The sequence below is a fragment of the Salmo salar genome, chromosome 13 (genome assembly GCF_965601325.2).
Source record: "Salmo salar chromosome 13, fSalSal1, whole genome shotgun sequence".
Taxonomy (NCBI): domain Eukaryota; kingdom Metazoa; phylum Chordata; class Actinopteri; order Salmoniformes; family Salmonidae; genus Salmo; species Salmo salar.
The window spans coordinates 35,340,430-35,362,667 of record NC_138303.1 but is presented as its reverse complement, the minus strand read 5'-3'; the positions used below and the strand labels follow the sequence as shown (position 1 = coordinate 35,362,667).

General features: G+C 42.6%; 1 protein-coding gene across 4 annotated transcripts in view; it reads left to right on the top strand.

The window, feature by feature from the left end:
* LOC106567295 (protein kinase C and casein kinase substrate in neurons protein 1) overlaps positions 1–22,238 on the top strand; it is a 79,201-nt gene that overhangs the window by 32,251 nt on the left and 24,712 nt on the right. For 3 of the 4 annotated variants that reach the window (XM_014136438.3, XM_045693157.2, XM_045693158.2), the window contains one exon: positions 21,899–22,028. In XM_014136438.3, coding sequence (XP_013991913.2) covers positions 21,966–22,028 — 63 coding nt within the window. In that variant the 5' untranslated portion in view covers positions 21,899–21,965. Of the gene's footprint in view, positions 1–752; positions 1,009–21,898; positions 22,029–22,238 lie in introns of those variants that run through there. The other variant, XM_014136439.3, reaches the window with a different exon arrangement.

The following is a 22,238-nucleotide window of genomic DNA, read 5'->3' as shown; positions in this document are numbered from 1 at the left end:
TAATAGGTTTACATGTGTGTTGTGGTTGTCACTCAAGGCTTTAGAAGAGCCACGAACAGCCCTATTACGATGGTGTATCTTTTATGTGTTACCCCAAAAATATAAATGATATTTCATGCAGAAACCCTCAAATGAAACAAGTTGATGGTATATATTTAGGATAATGTTTTACAGCTTTGTCATTCAATTTTTTTTATTACAAAATCATCTTATTTAATTATTTCATATTTTTTACATGTGATAATGCCACACAGGGGGCCAGAGATAATTACAAACACCAGTCAAAATCTGAAGTAACAAATAAAATCTATTTTATTGGTCACAGACACATATTTAGAAGATATTATTGCGGGTGTAGGGAAATGCTACTAGATTTCTTACGATAAATTACATAAAATCCTTGAAAGATACCAAAATGCTGGTAGTTTACTGGTAAACTTCTAAAGTTTCCAGTAATATACCCTCCCGTTGCAACCCTAGAGTTGTGTGTAGCTTTTTTGCATGTACACACAATCACACACACAGAACACAGCCCTACCTCTCTCTCTCACACACAAATGTATGATGCCTGGCACGTTTATCTAGCTAGTCTATCAATACATAATCACACCCTACTAGGTAGTGTAATCTCAAACTTCTTCTCTCTTTCTATCTTTGCAATGCATGTATATTCTATTGCTCCTCCTATCTTCTCCTATCCTCTTCTTTACCCTCCCTCCCCTTCTAAGCCATTCAACTGGAACGTTGCAGGATTATCTTTCCACCATTGAGAAACACTGGCTTGTTCACACTGGGTCTGGCTAAGACGGCCCAAAACAAAGAAATTCAACAGAGGCCTCTGTTCTCTCTGTTGATGTATACATCAACAGAAGCCAGATCTGGACTACAAAATAATACTTGAATAATACTTGAAGAGGGAGTAGCCCGTGCATGGTTCCCACAAGGGCTTGTGGATATACTTTTCTGTTTGATAGTGTCCTTCAATCTGTTTTCATGGGTGCAATTAGGGTAAGCGAAAACAATGAATATTGTTGCTAATTTGTGAGCCATAATGGCTTTGCCTTTTGCCGTAGTTTATTTCCTTGTTGCTGTACTGTAAGACAGATGGCAGAATGTTTATTGTAGAGTGCAATATCCTGCAAGCTTTGTCTTCAAGAGAAGTCTTTATTTTATTTATTGCCCAAGGCTTGGATCATAACTTGAATATAAGATTTGGGTGTATGTCTCTTATTCAAGTCATTTGAATTGCCTTCAGTTTGTTAAATGGTCTGTCCTCTTGCATTTAAGTGTAGTTATTGAGGGAGACTGTGTTCTGGTAGTTTTTTTATATGGACACCTAGTTTATAGTAGACGTGGTTTGATATAGCCTTATGGTTTGAAAGATTTGGGAGGGTTTCTCTGAGATACTGAATAATTTTCTATGGTGAATTACTTACATCAGCTTACGGAATCAGTTCAGGTACAATAAGTGAAAAAATCCTTCTGAGTCTTGCTCTAAAAAAGAAGTAGAATGGGTATCTGTTTGGATTGGCACAACTGCCGACCTTGAAGCCACATGCAACACGAAAATGATGTGCAATATATTGAAGCCTTGATATAGATATTTTCATGTTTAGATATGACACCTGTCATACTGAACATCAATTGATGAATCAATCAATTATTCTCTCTTCCTCTCTTTTTCTCGTCTCCTTCTCACCATCCGTTGTGAAGGAAGGTAACTGGCGGAATTTACCCAAATAACTAAGCAGCATGTCTCCCGACCCCCGTCACACTTCCCCCTCATGTGATGATTACTTTCTTTTGTGGCACTCTACTAGAGGTCGACAGATTATGATTTTTCAACGCCGATACCGATACCGATTATTGGAGGACCCAAAAAAAACCCGGTACCGATTAATCGGCCGATTACATTTTTTTTTAAATGTATTTATTTGTAATAATGACAATTACAACAATACTGAATTAACACTTTTATTTTAACTTAATATAATACATCAATAAAATCAATTTAGCCTCAAATATATAATGAAACCTGTTCGACTTGGTTTAAATAAGGCAAAAACAAAGTGCTGGAGAAGAAAGTAAAAGTGCAATATGTGCTATGTAAAAAAGCTAACGTTTAAGTTCCTTGCTCAGAACATGAGAACATATGAAAGCTGGTGGTTCCTTTTAACATGAGTCTTCAATATTCCCAGGTAAGAAGTTTTAGGTTGTAGTTATTATAGGAATTATAGGACTATTTCTCTCTATACCATTTGTATTTCATATACCTTGACTATTGGATGTTCTTATAGGCACTATAGTATTGCCAGTGTAACAGTATAGCTTCCGTCCTTCTCCTCGCCCCTACCTGGGCTTGAACCAGGGACACATCGACAACAGCCACCCTCGAAGCATCGTTACCATCACGCCACAAAAGCCGCGGCCCTTGCGGAGCAAGGGGAACAACTATTTCAAGGTCTCAGAGCGAGTGACGTCACCGATTGAAACGCTATTAGCGTGCACCCCACTAACTAGCTAGCCATTTCACATCGATTACACCAGCCTAATCACAGGAGTTGATAGGCTTGAAGTCATAAACAGCTCAATGCTTGAAGCACAGCAAAGAGCTGCTGGCAAATGCACGAAAGTGCTGTTTGAATGAATGCTTACGAGCCTGCTGCTGCCTACCACCGCTCAGTCAAACTGCTCTATCAAATATCAAATCATAGACTTAATTATAACATAATAACACACAGAAATACGAGCCTTAGGTCATTAATATGGTCAAATCCGGAAACTATCATTTCGAAAACAAAACGTTTACTCTTTCAATGAAATACAGAACCGTTCCGTATTTTATCTAACGGGTGGCATCCTAAGTCTAAATATTGCTGTTACATTGCACAACCTTCAATGTTATGTCATAATTATGTACAATTCTGGCAAATTAATTACGGTCTTTGTTAGGAAGAAATGGTCTTCACACAGTTCGCAACGAGCCAGGCGGCCCACACTGCTGCATATACCCTGACTCTGCTTGCACGGAACGCAAGAGAAGTGACACAATTTCCCTAGTTAAAATAAATTCATGTTAGCAGGCAATATGAACTAAATATGCAGGTTTAAAAATATATACTTGTGTATTGATTTTAAAGAAAGGCATTGATGTTTATGGTTATGTACACATTGGTGCAACAACAGTGCTTTTTTCGCGAATGTGCTTGTTAAATCATCACCCGTTTGGCGAAGTAGGCTGTGATTCGATGATAAATTAACAGGCACCGCATCGATTATATGCAACGCAGGACAAGCTAGATAAACTAATAATATCATCAACCATGTGTAGTTAACTAGTGATTATGTTAAGATTGATTGTTTTTTATAAGATAAGTTTAATGCTAGCTTGCAACTTACCTTGGCTTCTTGCTGCACTCGCTTAACAGGTAGTCAGCCTGCCACGCAGTCTCCTCGTGGAGTGCAATGTAATTGGCCACAATCAGTGTCGAAAAATGCCCATTACCGATTGTTATGAAAACTTGAAATCGGCCCTAATTAATCGGCCTTTCCGATTAATCGGTCGACCTCTACACTCTACAACCCTGAGTACCAGAGGAGGATGTATTGTAAATTGCAAATAAGAATGTTTTCTTAACTAACTTGCCTAGTTAAATAAAGGTTAAATTAAAAATATATATATATAATTCTCATCCTGTAGTGACCATCTGAACCTGAGGACCTTTGTGTCCACATTATTTTTTGTATCAACAAACATTGTGCCCAATCTATCAATGTACCCTTGACACTATAATAGTTTTAGTGGTTACAATGCATAAAAAGACTGTGACCTTCCATGTAGCTTTTCTCACAAGAGAATTTTGAAATGGTATGAGTTCTGTTTTTCCCTTGTTATTTCACATTCATGGTAATGCTGCTGAAGGTTAGGTGTGATTTAGTTAGCTTTTCAATATCACAAGTGTGTGTACATGTAAATATCTTAATGTTGATAATCTAAGATAAAAACTTGACACTAAAGCAAAGGTTCTATACAGTTTATTCAAAGAGTATACAGTTACAGTTGAAGTCGGAAGTTTACATACACCTTAGCCAAATACATTTAAACTCTAGTTTTTCACAATTCCTGACATTTAATCCTAGTAAAAATTCCCTGTTAGGATCACCACTTTATTTTAAGAATGTTAAATGTCAGAATAATAGTAGAGAGAATGATTTATTTCAGCTTTTATTTCTTTCATCACATTCCCAGTGGGTCAGAAGTTTACATACACTCAATTTGTATTTGGTAGCTTTGCCTTTAAAACGTTTAACTTGGGTCAAACTTTTTGAGTAGCCTTCCACAAGCTTCCCACAATAAGTTTGGTGAATTTTGGTCCATTCCTCCTGACAGAGCTGGTGTAACGGAGTCAGATTTGTAGGCCTCCTTGCTCGCACACGCTTTTTCAGTTCTGCCCACAAATTTTCTATGGGATTGAGGTCAGGGCTTTGTGATGGCCACTCCAATACCTTGACTTTGTTGTCCTTAAGCCATTTTACCACAACTTTGGAAGTATGGTTGTGGTCATTGTCCATTTGGAAGACCCATTTGTGACCAAGCTTTAACTTCCTGACTGATGTCTTGATATGTTGCTTCAATATATCCACATAATTTTCCTGCCTCATGATGCCATCTATTTTGTGAAGTACACCAGTCCCTCCTGCAGCAAAGCACCCCCACAACATGATGCTGCCACCCCCGTGCTTCACGGTTGGGATGGTGTTCTTCGGCTTGCAAGCCCCCCCTTTTTCCTCCAAACACAACGATAGTTGTTATATTTTTGTTTCATCAGACCAGAGGACATTTTTCCAAAAAGTACGATCTTTGTCCCCATATGCAGTGGCAAACCGTAGTCTGGGTTTTTTATGGCGGTTTTGGAGCAGTCTTCCTTGCTGAGCGGCCTTTCAGGTTATGTCGATATAGGACTTGTTTAACTGGGGATATAGATACTTTGTACCTGTTTCCTCCAGCATCTTCACAAGGTCCTTTGCTGTTGTTCTAGGATTGATTTGCACTTTTCGCACCAAAGTACATTCATCTCTAGGAGACAGAATGCGTCTCCTTCCTGAGCGGTATGACGGCTGCGTGGTCCCATGGTGTTTATACTTGCGTACTATTGTTTGTACAGATGAACGTGGTACCTTCAGGCGCTTGGAAATTGCTCCCATGGATGAACCAGACTTGTGGAGGTCTACAATGTTTTTTCTGAGGTCTTGGCCGATTTCTTTAGATTTTCCCATGATATCAAGCAAAGAGGCACTGAGTTTGAAGGTAAGGCCTTGAAATACATCCACAGGTACACCTCCAATTGACTCAAATGATGTCAATTAGCCTATCAGAAGCCTCTAAATCCATGACATCATTTTCTGGAATTTCCCAAGCAGTTTCAAGGCACCGTCAACTTAGTGTATGTAAACTTCTGACCCACTGGAATTGTGATACATTGAATTATAAGTGAAATAATCTGTCTGTAAACAATAGTTGGAAAAATTACTTGTGTTATGCACAAAGTAGATGTCCTAACCGACTTGCCAAAACTATAGTTTTATAACAAGAAATTTGTGGAGTGGTTGAAAAACAAGTTTTAATGATTACAACCTAAGTGTATGTAAACTTCTGACTTCAACTGTATGTTTAGGTGTGGTTTGTGTTTATCCAATATAATTTCTTATATGGATGCCTGTAAAAGGGAGCATGTTTGACACAACATTTCACATTCACCCAAATGAATGAATATTTAAAACATATTAGAAACTGGGTGGTTTGAGTCCTGAATGCCGTTTGGCTGACCACGGGTATTACACAGGTATTACACGGGTATTACAAAACATTTATTTTTACTGCTCTAATTCCATTGGTAACCAGTTTATAATAGCAATAAGGCACCTCGGGTGTTTGTGATATATGGCCAATATACCATACCATGGCTAAGGGCTGATGCGTTGCATCGTGCGTAAAAGGACAGCCCTTAGCCATGGTATATTGGCCGTATATCACACCTCCTCAGGCCTTATTTCTTAAATCTATATTTCACATTTAGAAACTGCTTCACTACAGTATAATAACCATATTATAGTGGTGTGTAGTGTAGTTTAGAGCCATATGGGTTTCTTAATGAGCTCAGCTTTTCAAATCAAATCAAGTCACATTTTATTGGTCACATACACATGGTTAGCAGATGTTAATGCGAGTGTAGCGAAATGCTTGTGCTTCTAGTTCCGACAGTGCAGTAATATCTAACAAGTAATCTTAACAATTTCCCAACAACTACCTAATACACACAAATCTAAAGGGGATGATTGAGAATATATACATATAAATATATAAATGAGCGATGGTTGTGCGGCATAGGCAAGATGCAATAGATGGTATAAAATACAGTATATACATATTATATGAGTAATGTAAGGTATGTAAACATTATTTAAAGTGGCATTATTTAAAGTGACATTGTTTAAAGTGACTAGTGATCAATTTATTGAAGTGGCCAGTGATTGGGTCTCAATGTAGGCAGCAGCCTCTCTGAGTTAGTGATTGCTGTTTAGCAATCTGATGGCCTTGAGATAGAAGCTGTTTTTCAGTTACCTCGGTGCCAGCTTTGATGCACCTGTACTGACCTCGCCTTCTGGATGGTAGCGGTGTGAACAGGCAGTGGCTCGGGTGGTTGATGTTCTTGATCTTTTTGGCCTTCCTGTTACATCGGTGCTGTAGGTGTCATGGAGGGCAGGTAGTTAGCCCCCGGTGATGCGTTGTGCAGACCGCACCACCCTCTGGAGAGCCTTGCGGTTGAGGGCGGTGCAGTTGCCGTACCAGGCTGTGATACAGCCAGACAGGATGCTCTCAATTGTGCATCTGTTAAAGTTTGTCAGGGTTTTGCGTGACAATCCACATTTCTTCAGCCTCCTGAGATTTAGCCTCCTGTTGCGCCTTCCTGTTGCGCCTTCTTCACCACCATGTCTGTGTGGGTGGACCATTTCAGTTTGTCTGTTATGTGTACGCTGAGGAACTTAAAGCTTTCCACCTTCGATGTGGATGGGGGGTGCTCCCTCTGCTGTTTCCTGAAGTCCACGATCATCTCCTTTGTTTTGCTGACGTTGAGTGAGAGGTTGTTTTCCTGACACCACACTCCGAGTGCCCTCACCTCCTCCCTGTAGGCTGTCTCATCGTTGTTGGTAATCAAGCCCACTACTGTTGTGTCGTCTGCAAACTTGATGATTGAGTTGGAGGCGTGCATGGCCATGCTGTCGTGGGTGAACAGGGAGTACAGGAGGGGGCTGAGCACGCACTGAGCACCCAAGTGTTGAGGATCAGCGGAGTGGAGGTGATGTTTCCTACCTTCACCACCTGTGGGTGGCCTGTGAGGAAGTCCAGGACCCAATTGCACAGGGCGGGGTTGAGACCCAGGGCCTCCAGCTTGATGATGAGCTTGGAGGGTACTATGGTGTTGAATGCTGAGCTGTAGTCAATGAACGGCATTCTTACATAGGTATTCCTCTTGTCCAGATGGGATAAGGCAGTGTGCAGTGTGATGGCGATTGCATAGTATGTGGACCTGTTTGGGCGGTATGCAAAATTAAGTGGGTCTAGGCTGGCCGATAAGGTGGAGGTGATATGATTATTGACTAGTCTCTCAAAGCACTTCATGATGACATAAGTGAGTGCTACGGGGCGACAGTCATTTAGTTCAGTTAGCTTTGCCTTCTTGGGTACAGGAACAATGTTGGCCATCTTGAAGCATGTGGGGACAGCAGACTGGGATAGGGAGCGATTGAATATGTCCGTAAACACACCAGCCAGCTGGTCTGCGCATGCTCTGAGGCCGCAGCTAGGGATGCTGTCTGGGTCAGCAGCCTTATGAGGGTTAACACGTGTACATTTTTTACTCACGTCGGCCACGGAGAAGGAGAGGGGGCTTAGCCGGCTCTGGAGGATCCAGGGATCCATAGGCTAATTGGAGGGCCAGACTGACAGACAGGTAGACGGACCTATGATCTCACTGAAATGAGAATCACACCAATAATAATGGGTGGGTCATAGCTTGTGAGTGATGTTATCTAGAGTACTGGACCAGCAGGTTGAAGAGTGGAATTTCATCTCTTACTTTCTCATCGGCCTATTGACATCTTGAACGCTCAAGAAAAATAAGTATTGTGAGTGTTATAGTACGAACAGTGAAGTAGATTCTCACTCTCGTGTTGTCTTGGCTCCCCTGGCTGAAACATTGTCTGCAGCATATCAAACAGATTTAATGCCTTTGCTGAGTCACGACATCTGATTATTATGCCTGATATAGATCTTATTGCCCAAAAGAATTACAGGGCAATGACTCTGACAGTAGACAAAGAGACCCTGAGCTCTTTCTTCACCCACGGGTCTCTGTGTATACACCTGCTCTTCTGCACAGCTGTAACCTTTACTCTGGCAAGGAAATGGTCATTTCTGGAGGCGGAGGGCAAACCGTGTGTCCTCTTTTTCTCTGCATGAGGAGTTCTCTTTTCACAGAGAATATGAAAAGAACTGGCAATATTATTTAAAGGTCTCTCTTATAGTAAATCTGTGATGCTGGTACTGAGAGACTCCTACTTGGCCTTCCTACCTCTGATGCTTAATTCACAGTTACTTAGTGTGTTAGAAGGCCTTAAGTTGACTGGAACGTTATTTTACATTATGTGGTTCAAAATGAAAATGCTCAATAACTTGGTGGTGTAAAATGGCTCTTGTATAGGCTATTGTAAATACATTATTGCGGCACATTATCCTTGTAAATTCCCATACTTTTGATCCTCAAAGTTGAACCTTGCCACAGAGCTAAAGAAGTTAAGAGGATGATTTCAACACAGAGTATGTTAGACAAGTGCCCTACAAAGAATGTGTGTGTGATCTGGTTGAGTACAGAATGTAAACCCAAGGCTAACTGCCTTGGGTTTACACAAGTCAGTGTGATCCGCCGTGACTGTAAATATTGTGTTTGACAAACTGCACTGCATTACTGTGCGGCTGATTCAGCCATTGCTGTACTGTAACTGCAGTATAGCTGCCCTGCCTGTGCTCCTCGGTGCTCCTGCTAGTGTCACGATTCATCACACAGGGTACAAAATGTTCCCTGGTTCAGATTGAGATGAGTAGCCCATCATCGAGGCTTCGAGGATATATACTGCAGAAATGTGTTCAAATAAGTAAACACACTGTAGAAACACTGTACCTCTCTATTGCATACTTTTTCAAGTAGCAGGCACAGCCACACAAACCACACAAATTCAGTCTTAATGCCGACTGCTCATGATTATTGTGGCGTTGTGACAGATTAAGACTGAAAAGTTTTAGCTGTTATCTATCATGTGCATATAAATTGGCCTCTGAGTTCCACCAGTCCCATCTTTCAGGTGTAAAAGTCACTAATTTGTCAGGTTGGCTCAAACTGATCACAGCACTCACCTTATGCTGCTCCCTCTGAAGATTTACTCAACATGGTCAGTAGGGATGCACATTTTGGGGAATATTCAGAGGTGGAAACTTTCCGTGGGAATTAAATGGAATATATAAGAATTAACGGGAATATATGGGAATTAACGGAAATATATGCACATTAATATTAATACCATTTAAATGTAGATGTTTTTTGCATTGGATATATTTACCATATCATATGGAGACAGAAACATAAACCCTTTACCTTATCATAAGTAGACATTGCAAATGATTAAATCCTTCCAATAGAAATAAAAAAAAAAAAATTTAGTTACGAATTGAACTTTAATTAATTGAGTTGACTCTTCACATGGGATGATTTCACTGAACAACAAAAGCGAATATTGAATGATCCCCAATGATCCATCGCATCTTCCAAAAACGTTTTCAACATACATCTGTAAAATGATAGTCTAGAAACTAAAGCTTTGGTTGTCTTCCTCTCAGGCTTCCATATCTTCTCCCTGGACCTCCTCAATGTCCACCTCTTGAATATCAGACTCTGAGGCCTCATCTTCACTGTCACTTTCCAACCTTGTTGAGGATGGCTCGTTGTCAGGCTCAAAAAGCCTCAAATTTGCCCAGATGGCCACCAATTCTTAAACCCTTGTATTGGTCAGCCTTTTGCGTTCTTTGGTGTGTGTGTTCCCAAACAAGGACCAGTTGCACTCTGAGGTGGCTGATGTTGGTGGGATTTGGAAGATGATGGAGGCAACAGGGTAAAGAGCCTCAGATCCACGAAGTCCCTTCCACCAGGTGGCTGATGAGATATGTTGGCACGACTGCCATATTGCATCTCCATCCCAAAGCCCTTGCTTGGAAGTGCATCACCAGACTGCCAAGAACCTTTCCCTCATCCAGGCCAAGGTAGCAAGACACGGTTGTGATGACACCATAGGTCTTGTTGATCTCTGCACCAGACAGGAAGCTCTTGCCAGCATACTTGGGGTCCAACATGTACGCTGCGGCGTGTATGGGCTTCAGGCAGAAGTCTTCACGCTTTTTGATGTGTTTCAGAACTGCAGTTTCCTCTGCTTGGAGCAACAGTGAAGTGGGCAGGGCAGTACGGATTTCTTCTCTGACATCTGCAAGCAGAGTCTGATCATCAGACAGGATGGCATTGTCTCCCTCAATCCGTGCAATGGCTACTGCTATAGGTTTCAGGAGTTTCAGGCTGCTTACCACTCTCTCACAAAATACATCATCCAGGAGGATCCTCTTGATGGGGCTGTACATATCGGCAGACTGTGATATGGTGATTTCTTGGAGAGACTCGTTCTCTTCCAGGAGACTGTCAAACATGATGACAACACCACCCAACGGGTGTTGCTGGGCAGCTTCAATGTGGTGCTCTTATTCTTCTCACTTTGCTTGGTGAGGTAGATTGCTGCTATAACTTGATGACCCTTCAAATACCTAACCATTTCCTTGGCTCTCTTGTAGAGTGTATCCATTATTTTCAGTGCCATGATGTCCATGAGGAGCAGATTCAATGCATGAGCAGCACTGCCAATGGGTGTGATGTGAGGGTAGGACTCCTCCACTTTAGCCCAAGCAGCCTTCATGTTCGCAGCATTGTCTGTCACCAGTGCAAATACCTTCTGTGGTCCAAGGCCATTGATGACTGACTTCAGCTTATCTGCAATGTAGACAAGTGTGTCTGTTGTCCCTTGTGTCTGTGCTCTTGTAGAATACTGGTTGAGGGGTGGAGATTATGTATTTAATTATTCTTTACCCACAAACATTCGATCACCCATCAGAGATGATTGCAATGCAGGCTGCTTTCTCTATGATTTGCTTGACCTTCACTTGAACTCTGTTGAACTCTGCATCCAGTAAATTAGTAGATAAAGCATGTCTGGTTGGAGGGGTGTATGCTGGACGAAGAACATTCAGAAATCTCTACCAATACACATTGCCTGTGAGCATCAGAGGTGAACCAGTTAAATACACAGCTCGAGCAAGACATTCATCAGCGTTTCTCTGACTACTTTCCTCCATTGAGTCAAAAAACTTCTGATTCCAGGAACACCATGGACTGTTGCTATCGATAAGGTGTCTGATTCATCATTTTCACCTCGAATAGAAGTAGAGGGACTTTTGTCGGGATTGCTTGTTGTGAGCGCTGAGGGAACTTTATGCACTTGGCCAGATAATACAGCATTTTTGTTGCATACTTCACATATGATTTGGCACAGTATTTGCAAATGTACACAGCTTTTCCTTCTACATTAGCTGCAGTGAAATGTCTCCACACATCAGATAGTGCCCATGGCATTTTCCAGTAAAGATGAGGTAAAAAAAACTATTACATTTCCATGTACAGATACATAGTTAAGCAGTTAGAATAAACAACTCCTTTGTAAGATACATGTTTTAAAATGAAACATGTATGGAAACAGGTGAATTAACAATCCTCAGTTAGCAGGGTCAAGCAAGCTAAAACCCACATGGTAGCAAAAACTACCTAGCAGAAATTGTTAACAAGTTAGAAATGATTTAAACACACTTTGCTGTAGGCTACTATTTACTAGTTAACAAAAAAGTATGTATGTCGTATAAAATATATTCACCCCACCCAGTATTGTAATCAAAACTTACCAGAAAGCATGTAGTCCTTGGCTCTGACAGTGTAGTAGTGTGGGCTCAATAGCCTCTCATTAGTGTGCAAGATCTTGAGAATCAGCTGTACATGTGATGGAAGAATGCACTGTGCATGCTGAGGGTTGTAATTCCATTGAGTTGGGGATAGTTTAACCAAAATATGTCACAAGACCTAGAATTGCCTTATGTGTATCGCACAAAAAAAGGTTCACTTTTATAAGCTAACTTTTTTTGTTTCTGAAATTTACCGGAAAGTTTCCGACCCTTTGCAACCCTAGTGGTCAGAATGTTACTTAGTTCACCAGCTTAGTTCACCAGGTGATTCCCTGTGACACATGCAGTACCAGTCAAACGTTTGGACACACCTACTCATTCAAGAGTTTTTCTTTATTTTTACTATTTTCTACATTGTAGAATAGTAGTGAATACATACAAACTATGAAATAACACATATGGAATCATGTAGTAACCAAAAAAGTGTTAAACAAATCAAAATATATTTAACATTTTAGATTCTTCAAAGTAACCACGCTTTGCCTTGATGATTGCCTTTGACAGCTTTGCACACTCTTGGCTTTGTCTCAACCAGCTTCACCTGGAATGCTTTTCCAACAGTCTTGAAGGAGTTCCCACATATGCTGAGCACTTGTTGGCTGCTTTTCCTTCACTCTGAGTTCCAACTCATCCCAAACCATCTCAATTGGGTTGAGGTCGGATGATTGTGGAGGCCAGGTCATCTGATGCAGCACTTCATCACTCTCCTTCTAGGTCAAATAGCCCTTACACAGCCTCGATGTGTGTTGGGTCATCGTCTTTTGGAAAAACAAATGATAGTCCCACTAAGGGCAAACAAGATGGGATGGCGTAGCGCTGCAGAATCCTGTGGTAGTCATGCTAGTTAAGTGGGCCTTGAATTCTAAATAAATCACTGACAATGTCACCAGCAAAGCACCATCACACCACCTCCTCCGTGCTTCACGGTGGGAACCACACATGCGGAGATCATCCGTTCACCTACTCTGTGTCTCACAAAGACACGGAGGTTGGAACCAAAAATCTCACAGTTGGACTCATCAGACCAAAGGACAGATTTCCACTGGTCTAATGTCCATTGCTCGTGTTTCTTGGCACAAGCAAGTCTTTTCTTCTTATTGGTGTCCTTTAGTAGTGGTTTCTTTGCAGCAATTCAACCATGAAGGCCTGATTCACACAGTCTCCTCTGAACAGTTGATGTTGAGATGTGTCTGTTCCTTGAACTCTGTGAAGCATTTATTTGGGCTGCAATTTCTGAGGTTGGTAACTAATGAACTTATCCTCTGCAGCAGAGGTAACTCTGGGTCTTCCTTTCCTGAGCCAGTTTCATCATAGTGCTTGATGGTTTTTGCAACTGCACTTGAAGAAACTTTCAACGTTCTTGAAATGTTCCGTATTGACTGACCTTCATGTCTTAAAGTAATGATGGACTGTCGTTTTTCTTTGCTTATTTGAGCTGTTCTTGTCATAATATGGACTTGGTCTTTTACTAAATATGTCTATATTCTGTATACCACCCCTACCTTGTCACAACACAACTGATTGGCTCAAACACATTAAGAAGGAAAAAAATTCCACAAATTAACGTATAATAAGGCACACCTGTTAATTGAAATGCATTCCAGGTGACTACCTAATTTATTTTTTATTTTAAATGTGACCTTAACACTTTTTTTGGTTACTACATGATTCCATATGTGTTATTTCATAGTGTTGATGTCTTCGCTGTTATTCTACAATGTAGAAAATTGTAAAAATAAAGAAAAACCCTTGAATGAGTAAATGTGTCCCAACTTTTGACTGGTACTGTATGCTTGGTGGAGAAGTCAGCATAAGGCCAAACAGACATAGCTTATCACCTTTACTCCTGTTCTCTTTGGGAGCATTACCAGAGAAAATATAATGTATTAATGCCTTACTAACTTAGTAGGATCATTCCACGAAATGAGTCACTTTTGCGTCGCTTGGATATTTTAAGTAGAGATTTGGCACCAATATTGGACTTTAAAAGCATGTTATATTGAATGAAGAGCCATTTAATATAGACCACATACAAAATTCAATAAAGTGCCCAAATCCAGCATATTGACATGTCCCTCTGTGCACTCTGTATCATTTTCACCATCATTGTAAAGCCCTAGTTTTGTTGCTTTGTCAAAGTAATTTCTGAAAATTGTTGTAGTTATGTGATTAGCAAATCATTTTAAGTAAAAAAAAACACCTGTCCCTCTGTCACAAAAAGAGCCGTGTTGAATAGACCAAACTGCAGCGGGAATATGGATGCTCATGTTTTAATAAAAAAAAAGGAGTAACGCATCCACTGGAAAACAATATACACGACAGGAACAGTTTTGCAGGCACACAACACGCAGTGCAAAAACAACTACCCACGAAAACCAAACAAACACACACCTACTTATGGGACTCCCAAATCAGAGGCAACTAGAAACACCTGCCTCCAATTGAGAGTCCAGCACCCAAAACTACAAATAGAAAAACAAACCTAGAACCTATACCAAACTAACACACCCCACTACACCACACACAAAACCCCATAATACAAAACAAATATACCTCTGCCACGTCCTGACCAAATATAATAGAAATAATACCTAAATATTGGTCAGGACGTGACATTACCCCCCCCTAAAGGTGCAGACCCCGGAATGCACCTTAACCTCTTGGGGCTAGGTGGGACGCTAGCGTGCCACCCGTGGTGCACTCCATCAACAGCAGGTGCATTTCAAGAGCGGCAAATTTGAATCCAAATAAATGTCAACTTTCACCTACAGTAACCATAAACTTTGCACACGAACTGCCGCCCGCTTTGAGTAAGAAATCATGAATGTATTTACGTGAAATGCCAGGGTCTGCCGGGGTTCTCTCGGTGAACAGGGCAGCCTTGAAAAGGGGGTTTATCTTTTTCGGCATTCCTGTAGGGCTCTGATTGTCTGAAATGGTTTGAACAAGTCTTCTACTGTTGTCCTTCTTTGTAGTTGTCCGGTATCCGGTGACTTGTCGTGTAGTGCTGAACAGAAGTACAGAGTTGATTTTCCTTCCATTCCCTCTTGAAGATGCTTCTTTGAAGACAGGCTAGCCAGCCGTATCGATGGTTCCCCAGTAGGGTGATGAGAGTTGAGTAATACGATAGTTTGAGTAGAGTAACAGGATGGTCCTACTTAAATTTGCTTTCGAAGATGCTTTACTTAGGTCAGCTAATCAGCCATACCAGTGATTGTCCGGGAGGGGAATTTATCTTCTCCACCTCATGTTGAGATTCAAAGTTCAAACCATTTTAAACGTGCAGCTGCCGCTTCACACTTTTTCTGGTCTAATGTGTTCTTAACCCATCATTTATACCTTTTGCTCGAAAGGGGTAGTTCGGGTAGGCTGACACACTCTCTGACCTCACTTTGGGGCGGTGACTACTCACAGTGCAAAGTTATGGAAAACAATTATCTCTTATAGCTCTTCACATCACATCCCTCTCTTTACAAAAACACTTTAATCATTTTTCCTATTACATGCACAACGCATAGTATGGGAACTTGGGTGGGTATACTTTCCAAGTTACAGTATTTCCTTTATAATATTTTTAATGACATCACAAAATCACAAACAAAATGACATTAGTGTTTTATAGATCGCCTCTGACCATTCCTCACGATCTACATTAGAAATATTTTTCCAGTATTCGCTTTTGAACGTATTCGAGTTTCAGCGGGAAAAATGTCTGTTGAGACAAAGCACATTCCTTTAGTGAATTTGGAGAGCGCAAGCCTGGATCTTCTCCCTTGATTTACAACAGGACGTGAGTTGTTCATCCCCACTAGTTCTTTCCTTCCACCTCTACAGGTGAAAGGGGATCTGATTGAAGTTATTCATTGCAAACCTGATGTGACCTATTTGGATTCTCGTGGACAATCAGGACAAACATTTACATGAACATTTTAGTCACTTAGCAAACGGTCTTATCCAGAGCGACCTACAGTTGGTGCATTCACCTTAAGATAGCTAGGTGAGACAACCACAACCAAACAGGTGACAATTACATTTTGTTTAGTGTCATTACAACTTTTAAAATACAGTTGAAGTTGGAAGTTTACATACACTTAGGTTGGAGTCGTTAAAACTCGTTTTTCAACCACTCCACAAATTTCTTGTTAACAAACTAGTTTTGGAAAGTCGGTTAAGACATCTACTTTGTGCATGACACAAGTAATTTTTCCAACAATTGTTTACAGACAGATTATTTCACTTAGAATTCACTGTATCACAATTCCAGTGGGTCAGAAGTTTACATACACTAAGTTGACTGTGCCTTTAACCTCTATGGGCTAGGTGGGACGCTAGCGTGCCACCCGTGGTGCACTCCATCAACAGCAGGTGCATTTCAAGAGCGGCAAATTTGAATCCAAATAAATGTCAAAATTCAAATTTTTCAAACATACAACTATTTTACACCCTTTGAAAGATAAACATCTCCTTAATCTAACCACGTTTTACGATTTCAAAAAGGTTTTACGGCGAAAGCATAAATTTAGAGTATGTTAGGACAGTACATTTACAAGAGTTGTGTGTAATGTTTTGTCAATTCAAAGACAGGGTCACCAAAACCATAAAACCAGCTAAAATGATGCACTAACCTTTTACAATCTCCATCAGATGACACTCCTAGGACATTATGTTAGACAATGCATGCATTTTTAGTTCTATCAAGTTCATATTTATATCCAAAAACAGCGTTTTACTATGGCATTGATGTTGAGGAAATCGTTTCCCTCCAATAACCGGCAGTCAAGTCAGCGTAACAAATTAAATAATTAAAATTAGAAAACATTGGTAAAATATTATATTGTCATTTAAAGAATTATAGATTTACATCTCTTGAACGCAATCAACTTGCCAGATTTAAAAATAACCTTACTGGGAAATCACACTTTGCAATAATCTGAGCACTGCGCCCAGAAAAATACGCGTTGCGATACAGACTAGACGTCATGTTGGGGAGATCTAAAATCGAAAATACTATGTAAATAATCCATTACCTTTGATTCTCTTCATCAGATGTCACTTCCAGGTATCACAGGTCCATAACGAATGTAGTTTTGTTCAAAAAAGCTCATCATTTATGTCCAAAAATCTCCGTCTCGTTAGCACATGATGTAAGCCAGCCGGACTTCTCGTCATGAACGAGGGGAAAAAATATATTTCCGTTCGTTCAAACATGTCAAACGTTGTATAGCATAAATCATTAGGGCCTTTTTTAACCAGAACATGAATAATATTCAAGGTGGACGAATGCATACTCTTTTATAACGTATTGGAACGAGGGTACCCAACATGAACTCGCGCGCCAGGTGTCTAATGGGACATCATCGTTCCATGGCTCTTGTTCGGTCAGATCTCCCTCCAGAAGACTCAAAACACTTTGTAAAGGCTGGTGACATCTAGTGGAAGCAATAGGAAGTGCCAAAATATTCCTAAACCCCTGTGTTTTTCAATGGGATAGGTTTAAAGTCAATACAACACATCAGGTATCCACTTCCTGTCAGAAAATGTCTCAGGGTTTTGCCTGCCAAATGAGTTCTGTTATACTCACAGACACCATTCAAACAGTTTTGGAAACTTTAGAGTGTTTTCTATCCATATATAATAAGTATATGCATATTCTAGTTACTGGGTAGGATTAGTAACCAGATTAAATCGGGTACATTTTTTTTATCCAGACGTGCAAATGCTGCCCCCTAGACCCAACAGGTTAAAAGAAAACACAAAAAAATCTCCATTACCCCAACAAAACCAAAAAGCAATACCCCCTAAACAATAAGGGAGGGAAGGGAGGGTGGCTGCCGTCAACGACGGCACTGTGCTACACCCTCCCTCCCCAACCCACCTATCCTGGAGGTGGCTCCGGTGCAGGACGTGGACCCTGCTCCACCCTCGGCGTCGCCCACTTCGGTGGAGCCGATAGCTGCGCCAGGCAGACGGACCCCTCGGGCCGGGCCGGAGGACAGGAGGGCCCCTCGGGCCGGGCCGGGGGACAGGAGGGCCCCTCGGGCCGGGCCGGGGGGACAGGAGGGCCCCTCGGGCCGGGCCGGGGGACAGGAGGGCCCCTCGGGCCGGGGGACAGGAGGGCCCCTCGGGCCGGGCCGGGGGACAGGAGGGCCCCTCGGGCCGGGCCGGAGGGCAGGAGGGCCACTCGGGCTGGGCCGGAGGACAGGAGGGCCACTCGGGCTGGGCCGGAGGACAGGAGGGCCACTCGGGCTGGGCCGGAGGACAGGAGGGCCACTCGGGCCGATCCTGACAGGCAGGGCACCCTGGCAGATCCGGGCAGGCGGGCACCTCTGGCAGAACCGGGCAGTCTGGCCAGCCTGGCAGTTCAGGGCAGTCTGGCCAGCCTGGCAGTTCAGGGCAGTCTGGCCACCCTGGCAGTTCAGGGCAGTCTGGCCACCCTGGCAGTTCAGGGCAGTCTGGCCACCCTGGCAGTTCAGGGCAGTCTGGCCACTCTGGCAGTTCAGGGCAGTCTGGCCACTCTGGCAGTTCAGGGCAGTCTGGCCACTCTGGCAGTTCAGGGCAGTCTGGCCACTCTGGCAGTTCAGGGCAGTCTGGCCACTCTGGCAGTTCAGGGCAGTCTGGCCACTCCGGCAGTTCAGGGCAGTCTGGCCACTCCGGCAGTTCAGGGCAGTCTGGCCACTCCGGCAGTTCAGGGCAGTCTGGCCACTCTGGCAGTTCAGGGCAGTCTGGCCACTCCGGCAGTTCAGGGCAGTCTGGCCACTCCGGCAGTTCAGGGCAGTCTGACCTCTCTGGCGACTGTTGACTGGCGGGCAGCTCTGATGACTGTTGACTGGCGGGCAGCTCTGACGACTGTTGACTGGCGGGCAGCTCTGACGACTGTTGACTGGCGGGCAGCTCTGACGACTGTTGACTGGCGGGCAGCTCTGACGACTGTTGACTGGCGGGCAGCTCTGACGACTGTTGACTGGCGGGCAGCTCTGACGACTGTTGACTGGCGGGCAGCTCTGGTGATGGTTGACTGGCGGGCAGCACTGACGACTGTTGACTGGCGGGCAGCTCTGGTGACTGTTGACTGGCGAGGCTGGGTTGACACACTAGACTCCTGATGCGTGGGGCTGGTATAGGACGTGCCAGCCTGGAGACACGCACCTCCATGCTAGTGCGTCTGGCGGGAAACACCGGACCGAAAGGGCGCACTGGCGGTCTTGAGCGCAGGGTTGGCATCACCCCTTCCGGCTCGATGCCTACTTCGCCCTGGCACATGCGGGGCGCTGGTACCTTGCCTACCGGCCTGAAAATCCCAGGCCTCACCACAGCCTCAACCCCAAAGCACGGGACCTGTCCAGTCTGCCCTACAAGGGTACGGGGAGCTGGCCTGGGGCTGTAATCTCGCCCCGCCAAATAGCCCTTGTGCCCCCCCTAAAAAATTATTGGGGCTGCCTCCAACATTCCTCCCTCACTTGCCTCTGTCCTCTTCTCCGCTGCTTGGTCCTTTGGTGGTGGGTAGTTCTGTCACAAAAAGAGCCGTGTTGAATAGACCAAACTGCAGCGGGAATATGGATGCTCATGTTTTAATTTAAAAAAAGGAGTAACGCATCCACTGGAAAACAATATACACGACAGGAACAGTTTTGCAGGCACACAACACGCAGTGCAAAAACAACTACCCACGAAAACCAAACAAACACACACCTACTTATGGGACTCCCAATCAGAGGCAACTAGAAACACCTGCCTCCAATTGAGAGTCCAGCACCCAAAACTACACATAGAAAAACAAACCTAGAACCTATACCAAACTAACACACCCCACTACACCACACACAAAACCCCATAATACAAAACAAATATACCTCTGCCACGTCCTGACCAAATATAATAGAAATAATACCTAAATATTGGTCAGGACGTGACACCCTCATTTTAAGCTCAACCCTGTTACGTGAACTCTCATTTTAATATGAGTTAAATCATAACGTAAAATCAGGTGAGCTGGTTCTAATCCTTTTAGCCATTGTCTGGTGTTTTGTGGTGGAAAACTGAAGTGTGTCCAGCATATCACGTCAACCCTGTTATCCACGGATAGACAGGCAAGAAATGTTTTAACAATAAACTGTTTTTTGCGAAGCTTGCATTCAGTTGACCTTCACTTTTGCACACAACAAGATTCCATTCCCCCTGTCACAACGGGATTTATGGCTGATTTAAGATTAAATCCCCAACCCTGTTGTGGTCAACCCTGTTCGGCACTAAATAGGCACTTACTATAGTCATTTTTTTATTTAACAGTCGGAATGGGAAAACATGTTTTTTATTAAGTTGAACATGTGCTCGTCATAACAGAATGTTAAAACTAGGTGAAATAAATGTAAAAAATCAACCAAGTTACACTACCCAAAAGGGACACATTTGTGTAATGACCTAGTAAGTGTCTTACTCTATGATAACTCCAAACCTGAGGTTTTTGCTCAATTTTTTTATGTTTGTTGTTCTAAACCAAGTGTAGGGGCTGTTGCTGGGCTGGTACACATACTCCCGATTCTGGCTTTAATTAGTTTCCTACCTTGTTTGGGAACCATTTAACATTATTTAATGTAGTGTACCCCTCCATGTGCTTGCTATTTTGCGCTGGGTAGTTGTTGTGGAGACTTCCAGACCTGAAGGAGATGCCACTAAAGAACAGTTCATTGAGACGGTAAAGGAGAGCAAACTGAATTAGGTTTCAATTAGAGCTCAATACAAGAATAAACGCTAACCAGTCTGTGCTATTTTATTCTTTGTGGGGAAGAATCGACCAGCCGTCAAAGGAATAGAATCTCAAATCTTGGAGGAAATGTTTTAGACAGAGAAAGGGTTTACAAATTAATTGGCAGTTTAATCACATTGTTAGAATGCACCTACAGTTATATAACCGTAGATGTTTATGTGAAATAAATTAAACCAGGACTGCAATATGTTTATTTTGGTCTCTTTTCTGGGCTGTGTAACTTCATGTAGACTTTTTAGAGAAAGATATAGTGTGTGGGTGTGAGTGGTGTGCGTTCCTGCCAGTCTGTCTGTGTGGGTCTATGTGTGTGCCTGCGTCCATGTGCATGTGTGTTAGTACAGTATGCATGTGTGTTAGTACAGTGTGCATGTGTGTTAGTACAGTATGCATGTGTGTTAGTACAGTGTGCATGTGTGTTAGTACAGTATGCATGTGTGTTAGTACAGTATGCATGTGTGTTAGTACAGTGTGCATGTGTGTTAGTACAGAATGCATGTATGGGTCTGTGTGCAGTGAGTCTGTGTATAGTGTAGCACTCTTCCAGAAGAAACATGTCATGGGACAGTTTATGCTGAGCTATTGTACAGTACAATACAGGGTCAGAACTCCATGATTACAGTGATGCTGTGCTCCCTGTGGTGTGCTGTGGTTTCTGGGACACGCGTGTGGAAGATGGCCTTTCTGTTCCTTGGGGCCACAGAGCAGTGTGCATGGGGATAGAAGACCTATTTTAACTTCATTATTAGAACTGTCTCAGAGCCTCCAAAGGAAGTCTTTCATCAGTGCTGCTCACTGATTGGCTATGGAAAACATATGGTTTCTGAATACCATAGAGAGCCCAAGTATTGTATTTCATAGCATATCATAAATGATGAATGTTGTAGGATGTTCTACTGTATTGTATTTTCTACATGTATATGTATTGCAATCTCACTCTCTCCTCTTTCTCTCTCTCTCTCTTTCTCTTGCAGTGCGTGAGGGACCCAGCTCTGCTGCTGACACATTTAGAGTTTAGCCTGCTTTGCCACAACCAGGAAAATGTCGGGGTCCTACGATGAATCTGCTGCTACTGCTGACGACGCTATGGACAGCTTTTGGGAGGTACTTCAGAAATACCATCCATACAGGTCATCTGGGCTATGAAGGAAAACCTATAGACCTTTATCAGCCAAGTCACACACAACGATCCCTCTTTAGGAGACATGAGTCATAGGATCACTGACCACCATCATCCTCTGTTCTTGACAACAGACAACATGATACTATAGGTCATGTAATTTCATTTCCATGAGGATCAATAGGAATATGGTT